This window comes from Volvox carteri, assembly GCF_000143455.1.
Source record: "Volvox carteri f. nagariensis unplaced genomic scaffold VOLCAscaffold_85, whole genome shotgun sequence".
Taxonomy (NCBI): Eukaryota; Viridiplantae; Chlorophyta; class Chlorophyceae; order Chlamydomonadales; family Volvocaceae; genus Volvox; species Volvox carteri.
Window position 1 is genome coordinate 343372 of NW_003307628.1, and position 9275 is coordinate 352646.

At 59.6% G+C, this 9275-nt stretch overlaps 2 protein-coding genes across 2 annotated transcripts; one reads left to right on the forward strand and one right to left on the reverse strand.

Annotated features, from left to right (window-relative positions):
• Positions 1-1853: 1853 nt before the first annotated feature.
• On the reverse strand, positions 1854-4214 carry VOLCADRAFT_121678 (uncharacterized protein; the record flags this gene model as incomplete). Its single annotated transcript, XM_002958075.1, has 5 exons — positions 3886-4214; positions 3609-3863; positions 3291-3542; positions 2733-3206; positions 1854-2081 (listed from the first exon to the last, which is right to left on the reverse strand). The coding sequence occupies exons 2-5, from the start codon at positions 3816-3818 to the stop codon at positions 1854-1856; spliced, it is 1164 nt and encodes a 387-aa protein (XP_002958121.1). The 5' UTR covers positions 3819-3863; positions 3886-4214.
• A 517-nt stretch (positions 4215-4731) lies between these two features.
• Positions 4732-8081, forward strand: VOLCADRAFT_119852 (uncharacterized protein; the record flags this gene model as incomplete). Its single annotated transcript, XM_002958049.1, has 5 exons — positions 4732-4824; positions 5069-5155; positions 5402-5530; positions 6187-6932; positions 7208-8081. The coding sequence occupies 5 exons, from the start codon at positions 4732-4734 to the stop codon at positions 8079-8081; spliced, it is 1929 nt and encodes a 642-aa protein (XP_002958095.1).
• Positions 8082-9275: the final 1194 nt, after the last annotated feature.

Sequence of the window (9275 nt, forward strand, 5' to 3'; positions counted from 1 at the left end):
ACCGCTCATCATGGTGCACAGGTGACCGAAGCGGGCGTGCTCCACGAGGTTGCGTACGGCAACTGGCGGGGAGGGCAGCTCGTACCTGGCGGGTTTCGGGGGGGGAGAGGGGCATGGGGGTCGTTCAAAAGGGGGCCCTGGTCGAGTGAGGAGGTGAGTGAGTGAGGAACCGATGAGGAGGAGGAAGGGGTCCCAGACCCTGGGGAAAGGGGCCCTACCCACCCACCTATCCACTCCTAGAGCCGCCGTGTCTGCCCTCCCGCCCTGCCCCTCCTCCCCCTCCCCTACCGTGTAGTCGCTGTCTTGACACCCCCCGACAGCGGGGCCCTATGCAGCCCAGTGGTCTTCACCGGGCTCTCCATTATGACCTTGGAGGTGGCGGTGGAGTTGGAGGAGAGAGCTGCTGCTGGGGCTGCTGACGCCGCCTGCTTCTTGTCGGATTCGAACACCAGATTTAGCTCCGTGGGGCGGGCGGGGCTGGGGACCCCCCGGGGCGCGGCTGCACCCTCAGAGCCGGCCTTCTGCGGCTGCAGCGGTGCGGCGCCGTCCAGGTTCCCCGGTGAGTGCGCTACGTTGACCCGGACGCAGGGCTGCGTTGACCGGGGGAATTGGAGCGGGCGGCGGTAGTGGAGTGGTGGGACTGGGGGCCGGGGGACAGTCGGGGCTGAGGGGGGACCTGCAGACGTTCTTTGAAGTTGTTGTTGCAGAGGTGGCATACTGCTTCTGATATGTTCGGTCTCGACACGGCTGTCTCACTTGGCGCGAACCTCTTCTCGACCTGGGAGCGAGGGCCGTCGGCATGTCGGGCATTGTGTGAGCGATGGCTTGCATCCGAAGTAGTGCGATGCAGCGAAAAATCGCCACATATCGGAAAATTGGAGCTGATACGATATGTTGAGGCCCAACAATAATAAATCGCCGCTTAGGAAACGCGGAAAGCATACTGTCGGCGCGACGGTGGCGGGACTAATCAAACTGAACTGCAGTCGTAATAATGAAACTCTAATATCGCAAAGAACAATCATTGACTCACTGATAAATCTATCCACAACCCTTTGCCACGCGCAGTTGTCCCTAGAACCTAGGCCCCTTCAGAGCCCGGCGGCCAACAAAACAAGGTAACCTCTTTCAGAGTAAATCGCAGTATCGTACTGAATTTTGATCATGCCAAAGCGTGAGTGCCAGCTGCGATAACACGTTGTACGTGGGAATACGGGAATCGACTGTGGCTGCGTGTTCGCATTACAAAGCAGCCCAAATGCCCAATCAGAATTTTAAATTATGCCATTCACTATGGCATTGGTCCAAAACGCTATTGAGTTCCAGCAAGACAACGGCGCATTCGCCGTTAGACGTCCTGAGTCGAGCATACAAGGCCTCGCAACGCTGTGCAGTTCAGCGTACAACGCATAGTATGCCAAAATCTGTTAAAAATGCATATCAAAAGCCCGCCGCGAAGCACCAAGCGCCACAGATTTCATATTCGCCCGAGTGCTTCGCATTCAAACACAAGGCACCGCATTCAAACGCGATCAGGCTCCTTGGCACGACGGCCATCTTGCATCAACAGCTTCGTACCGTGCAGCTGCAATTACGATACTCACAAGGACAAAAAGAGTAGCTCCCGAACGCACCGTACTCGCCCAAAACCGAAGAGAACATCACAACCCGGCCTCCCCTCTGATACCAGGTAGCTTTCTCTGCCCCAGAGGACCAGATACACATTCATGCAGTCACTTGTGGGTCGCGGCTCCCCACCCACCTATCGCACCCCAACCCCTATCGCAGGCCCCATATCCGGCTCTTCTACCTCTTCTGCCCGCCATACCCAAGCAAGCAAACCGCACATCAAATCACTCCGGCGGCAGCAGCTCTCGCCTCTTTGACTCCCTCTCCTGCAGCTCCCGATCCGTCAGATCTCGCGTTGTGACACGGATCTTAGACGGTCGCTGCACCTGGTCCGAGCCGTCCACATCCTCCTCGGCCGGCTCCTCGCTACCCGCACGACCCATGACACGCTTGCGGCTGCGGTCACGAGCCAGCTTCTCCTCATCACGCCAGCTGCGTAGCTCCAGTTTCCCCTGTGAGACACGGCAGCCGCAGCCGCAGCCAGAAAGAACAGCGACCAGGCTCATAGAGGTTCTCATATGGGAAAACAGCCGGATCGCCTCTGTGTGCAGTGCTAGCACCATTGAGCTTGCTGACGACGATCTAGCAGCTACGCGGTCAGAGCGTGACAATCGCCCATCGGCAATGGAAGACAGGAGGACAATCCAACTGGTCGGAATGCTCTGATCTCACGCACCATTGAGTGACTCATTCCCCCACGCTCGCTCGCGCGCTCCGTCACGCCAAAACACTCCCCGACATACGCCTGGAACTGCCTAAAGCCTTGTCACGCAAATCCCACTTCCCTGGCCAGCCTCCCTGCCCAACTCCCCAGCCTCCCTGCCCAACTCCCCAGCCTCCCTGCCCAACTCCCCAGCCTCCCTGCCCAACTCCCCAGCCTCCCTGCCCATACCAAAGGCATTCCAGCCACCCCTTCCCTTGCCTGCTTCCCAACGCCACCAGCACCAGCCACATGTACCAACATCACCCACCGGTACTTAGGGGCCCTTGTAGCCGGACCTCGCGTGTATGCCTTGCCCAGGTTTGTGCGGCCTCCCTTCCGCCTTCCCACTCCTCCCCTACCCTCCCTCCACTGCCCAGCCCGGGTCACATCTCATACCTACCTGCATCCGGTGAAAGCGTGCCGCTCCCCTATCCAGCCGAATGGCGTAGTGCACACTGTCACGCTTGTACTCGTAGTTGTAATCCTTAATCCATTGGTACGACCCCTCCAGATCTTCCGGTTGCATGCCGCCACTCGCCGCTGCCTCCTCATCCCCAGCCGCCGCGGCCGCCGCCTGCAGCTCAGCCTGGTGCGCCGTACGCGCCACCATCCGGTCAATATCCTCCCGCACCAGCAGCGCCATGATCTTCAGTTCCCGGTCCTGGCCCGCCTTGCTGATGTGGTGCGTGAAGCCCTTGAGCAGGTAGTGGCCCACCAGCAACTGCTGACGCTTGGCTGCCGGCAGCTGCTGTATGGCTTCCGTGCCCACCACCCCCGCCAGCTCTTCTGCAGGGTCCGCGTCGTGGAAAGTGGTGAGCAGCAATTTCTGCGGCCAAGAGTCCATGTCAGGCAGCACAGGCAGCACCTCCACGGGCTTCAGCGACGGGTTGCGGCTGTGCACGGGCAGCGCACGGGCGGCCTCAAAGGAGGCCTCGATGGCACGCGCCTGAGCCGCGACGTCGTTGAGCTCACGGTCGTCAGCGGCGCTCGCGCCGCGGCGCTCCGCAGCGCGGGCCTGCAGGACTTGCTTCTCTGGCAGGCCCTGCCGCTGCACACCGCGGTTGTCGGAGCTGGAGATGTATGTAGTGCGCATGAGCCAGGAGCACTTGTCGACGCCCATGCCCTTGGTGCGCGCGGCAAACGACTTGTGCCGGCCGTCGCCGGCGGCAGGGAGCGGACTGCCGCCGACAGCGAGCGGTCGCGAGTCGTCCTTGAGGAGCGCGGCGTCAGCCGGGTCCATGGGCCCGGGCTGGTCGGGCACCTGGTAGCGCTGCACGTCCAGGGGGGAGATGATGATATTGGGCGGCGTGAGCAGATCACGCCGTGCTTGGCGCTCGAGGCTGGTGAGGGAGAATCGCGACAGCACCTCCGGCTGTATTTGCGAGACGAGCATCTTGGGGTCCGACGGAATCTCCGGTAGGTCGTTCTTGAACCGGATGTGCGCTAGGAATGGAGTGTCTCTTCGCAAACGATTCTCGACCGCCATAGGAATTACGTTGCTGCTCGCATGGCTGCTGCTGGGAGGAGGAGGATGCTGCTGCCGATGCTGTGAATGCGATGGAGTGGCCGCAGGCTTCGCTCCAGGTGGGACAGAGCGAAAGCCCGTAGGTGGCTCTGGTTTCCGATGACCATTCTGTTGCTGCTGGTGAGCCCCATGTGAACCAGAAGGCTTTGGTGGAGGCGGTCCTGGTGGTCTATAACCAGCTGGGCCATAGCTTCCAATACCAGGTCCAGACGGAGGTGGTGGAGGTGGCCCTGGCGGTCCCGCTGGGCCGGGCGGGGGCGCGCCATACGCGGGTGGCCCTGGAAAGCCAGCGAGCATTCCGCTACGTTAAGGTCCTCCTGTTAACATGCATGCAAGCAACCAGCGATTAAACAGTTTTGACCATATCGAGCTAAAGAAAAACCAAATGTTAGTTGACAAAAACTTTTGTTCAAGGATGCATTTCGTACAAGCATTACGGCGTTAGGAAACCGTGAAAGACATGAGCTTTAAGTTACATCTGAGTAAAAGCGATAACATATGCCTCATTATGTCTTCTTGTTAGCCGGAGCCTTAGGTAGAGGGTGACTTGACTGTTGCAGCTTGCGAAACACTTGGCCAAAGGCCATGCTGCCTTCCTACCACCATGGAGGTAGTATGCCTGGAATGGGCTCGAAGCCCCTGCGTCGCCCCTGGTTTCAGGACATCAATGGAACGTTGATCGCAATTCTTGTGCTCGCTATTGTCCTGGCTCTGGAGCATTTCCATTTCCAAAGTAAGAAGGAGCTTATCGCAACGATGTTCAAATAAAAACGACCTGTCAAGGAAGTCGTGCATCGGCGTGACAGGTCGGCTGGCGCGGGTGAGCACCCTCGAAGTGTCTCTCGCCACGCAGCTGAAAAATGTCGAGGTCAGCATGCAGCAAAATACCGACCAGCTACACAGGATGGACCCCAAGCTAAACGAAATTGATACCGCGGAGCTCTCATTAAAACGGTTGCAAGAAGAGGTAGGTGGGGCGGGGTTGGGGGTTTTTCACAGGTTCTCCCCTGGTTTTCCATAAAGAAGAGGACGGCTCGGAAGCGAATTAATATGCACCACAATGTTTGCCGCTTCTCAAGAGTTTTGGCGATTGACCGGCAGTTTTATGGGACTGTAGGGTGCCATCTAGCATTCATAGCAGGTGGTTAGTCTTAAGGAGAGGGCTTCAGTGTTCCACTGCCGTTCAACCCATCCTTGTGTCTTTTACCCAGGTCGCCAAGGCAATTTCAGATGTCGCGGCTGTGAAGGTGGCTCTGGAAACAATCCAGCAGGCCAACACCACAGCCCAACTCACGCAGGTAATACCTGAGCGAAGGAGCAGAGAAGAATCGATGCGGGGACGCCACGCGGCGGCCTCTCGCCCAGAGCCCTCATACAGCTCGGTGTGCGGACGGCAGCGGGAAAACCCGTGCAGGGCGATTTGGGTATTTGCGAGGACTAAGCTCATGCGCCACAAACTCGACTGATGAGTTTGATCAGCGGCCGGGTTGTGACTCGGCAGTCTCACGCCTCTTGGCCCCCGTGCCATTCACTTCTTAATGCAGGCAGTTACGGAGCAGGGGCAGAACCTGAAGGCCCTTTCCTCCCAGCTGGAGGAGGTGCGCAAGTCAGGCAAGGAAGCAGTGGAGGGCCTGGGCTTGCAGTTGGCGAGTGTGGAGACGAACGTTAGCAAGGTAAGCTTTGCCGGACCTTGGGTGCACCGACACCTGTGGGACAGCCTGCCACTCGTCTGCATGGGCTCCGCTGGGGATGAGACTCAGCGGTCATGGTAACTTACCCATAGACAAGCAGGGAGGCAGGCAGGCAGGCAGGGCGGGACTGCGTGGGGGCGTGGGACGATGCCTCCCGTGTGATGTATTGCCTTCGCGCCTGAAGCGCATTGGAATGAGGTTTTGAGCGTGTTTGTTTGATTGTTTGTTCGTGTGTGAGTGTGTTGTGTGTGCGCGCGTCTCCTGCCTTCCTGGACCAAAGGGGGTCGGGGTGCAATTGGGAGACTATGATCTGGCTGGACTTGATCAAATTCTTAACCTCCCTCAGTTTTACATCCTCGGGGGTTGCGCTGCTGCTCGGATGCCGACCCAGATGGGAGCACATCCGCAATCACGCCGTACTTCCCGTTTCTGCTGTGCACTGTCCTCAACGCCTTTTGCCATTAGCATACCCGCATGACATAGCCATGCGGAAGAGGCCCCACTAAACCCCCCCATACAAGGGCCAAATACCGGATGCTCGGTTGGGTTTGCCATGCCCACGCTTCACCTGTCGCGAAATGCCTCTCCTCCCCACACGGACCTTCCCCCCACTCCCTTCACTCCCCCCCCACCACCAGCTGGCCACCAAGCTGGACTCCCACAACAGCGCCCTCAAGACGCTGGCCGACCAGTTGGAGCTACACCAGAACTCCACTCTGTCGGCACTGCAGCAGCAGACGGCGGCGGTGTCAGAGGCTCTGGAGGCGCACAAGGCGCTGCAGGAGCGGGTTGACAGCCTCAGGCTGAGCGCAGCAGCGGGACCGGGGTCGGACGGGAAGGAGGGGACAGCCACGAGCACCTCAGCGGTGACGGCGGCGGCTTCATCCGGTGGGACAGAGGCCGGCTCAGCAGCCGGCCCTGCTGGGACAGAGACAGGTCTGGCGGCCGGCAATGTGTCTGCTCCACGTCGGAATGCGCTCAATAAGACCGATGCTAACACGACCACCAGCAGCAACAGCACTACCGCTCCAGGGCCGGGGTCCCAGCAGTTGGCGGCGGCAACGGATGTGGGCAGCGGCGGCGGCGTGTCAAACTGGACAGCCGCCAGCGGTGCGGCAGATCGCGCGGAGGATATCTCCCAGTCGGGGCCCAAGGCTCCAGTCGCGAACGCTACCGGCGGTGCGGCTGGCAGTCAGACCCCGTCCATCACAGCAGCGAGCATGGAGCAGGACGACCATCTGGTACGGGAACATACGGCCCTTACGCTGGACGAGGAGGCCGAGGGCAAGACTGCGGCAAAAACTGATACAAGCTCTTCCGGCAGCAGTGGGAGCAGCTCTGGCGGTGCGAACTCGACAGCCGCCAGTAGCACGCAAGGAGCTGGGTAAGTGAGGGGCTCGGCGGGGCATCTGGACGCGAACATGACGGGTGTGCACCCACCAGCACATGGGAGTAATGGAACGCGGCGTCAGGAAATCCCATCCAGTACTGTGTGGTGTGAGCTCGCGCCTATCTGGGGGCCGCCTTATGCCTCATTGTGCACTCGGGGCGGCCGCCCTTTTTAGTTAAAGGGGAGGCATTCTGGGACTTTGGCACCTGGCTATTGCGCATATATCTTACCTTCCCCTCGACCTGATGCTCTACCCATTTTGCGTGCAGGGCTACTACCACTGTTGCGAGCCCGCTCCAGTACTCCAATTCCAACATCTGGACGGGCTGGTCCGGCCCCACCGCGGCGAACTCGGATGCATCGGCCGCCGGTTCCAACACGACCGCCGGCGCCACGCAGGCTGATACCGCCGCTTCCACTTCTACTACTTCTGGCGGCAGTCAAGGTGCGGTAACCCCTATGGCCGCGGATACGGTGGAAGCGGTAGTGAACGGGAGCGCCAGTGCTGCTACATCATCTACATCCACATGGGCGGAAAAGGTCACTGAGGGGACCGTGGCGACAGGTGCGACCCAAGGCACTGCGGCCAGCAATGGTACGGCAGCCCTGGACGAGCTACATGCGCTGGTCGGTACTACTACTACTGCTAATACCTCCTCGGACGACACGTCAGCTGCCGGCGGCAGCACCGGAACCGGGGACAGCAGCGCTGGACGTGGCGAGGCGGACGTGGCGAGTGCAGGTGGTGCTGGTGCCACCGGAGGGGGCGCTTCAGGGGCGGAGGATGTGACTGGTGCTGAAAAGCAGGTGGACGGGCGTATGGACAAGGAGCTGGCGCGGCGCGGACACGGCGAGGCAGAGCAAGGGCAAATGAAGCAAAGCGCGGGAAGTCAGGTCGGTGGAGGCCGCAGCCGCTTCAGTCGCATGCACGACCATTTCACCAAGCAACAGCGGCTTGGGCAGCAGAGCGGTGCGGGTGCGAGCGGTGTTGAGCGGAACAGCAAAGTGGACTCGGCGGGCACTGACTCTACCGGCTTCACTAAGGATAAGGCCATTGCTGGCTTTGAGGCTGCAGATGGCGAAGGGAATGGGGTCACCGGCGGTGGTACGCGAGCCGAGGAGGAGCAGTCCGCCGCGCGATGAGGAGGATCAGGACCAGGTGGAGTGAGGAGGCAAGGCGGTGTTGACGACGATCCGGTTGCGCGTCTGGATACGCGAAGGTCGTCTGGAGGTGTGGTGGCAGGAGAGGCCGTTTGGGCGGGGTGGTGCGAGAGGGATGTGCAAATCCATATTCAGGTGGTTGATTACTAGAGGTCAAAGGCGTATTTGTTGTTGGGTGAGTGCGTGCGCGTGACAGCATGACGATGCGGAGAGCTCGACTAGCGGGTAAGGCAAGTTGGGGAGCGGTTTGCTAGGGAGTCTTATAGAGAGAGAGAGAGAGCTTGACACCATTACAAGAGAGTATCTGGACTATTAATGGGTGCGACAAGAACAGTCGACATCAGCTGCATGTTAGTTTTGGCAGGGGGCCAATACACAGGTCTGTAAGGTTCGCAGCATGACAGCCGAGTTTAGAGTTTATTACTGTTTGACCCTAGGTATTCTTGGGGTTTTACCGAGGACCAGGACCTAGAAACCAGGCCGTATGACAGTCATATCGTGCGTGTATAGCTATTGAGGACCTGACAAGTGCTCCTTCGCCCAGTAAGGTTGACGGCGACTGGGGTTGTGATTGTGACACGCGGACCGAACATGTCAGCGAGTGGCCATGCTAGCCGTGAGCCCGAGATGATTGCGATGCGTCCTTTTTGCGGCATGCCATACCTTACCTTACCTATGACTGTTGTAGCCAGCTATGAGCTATCGCGTAACTCAAATGCCCTGGGCTAGGGCTGGGTTTGTATTTATGTAATCTTGTTGTCCTTGTAGGGCTGCGATGTTTGTTCTAGTCACCTTAGGGAGGTGGCACGGGGGGGAGGCCTCGCCAAGGCGGGGAGTGGGCAATAGGGGCGGTTTGAAGCTCGAGGACCGCGAACGATGAGACCCAGGCGATTGCAAAGTTGCCCCGCCCTGTGCCCTCCCTTGAGGTGTTGGGTGTGGAGTGCGGGGCCCCTTGACAGCATATACACACAACACGGCTGTTTCCGAGGGTGAAAACCTTTGCAAATGTTCCGAATGGCAATGATGTATGTAAACCGATGCGCTTGGGTGACAGCATCATGCGGCGGTGTGTGGCAGGGGGGGGAGGGGGAACGCCAACGATGTCAAGGCCAATGTGAGGGAACTCCCCGCGACGTTGCGGAGCACCGCCTGTTCGCTTCATTGCCCGGGGAGCAA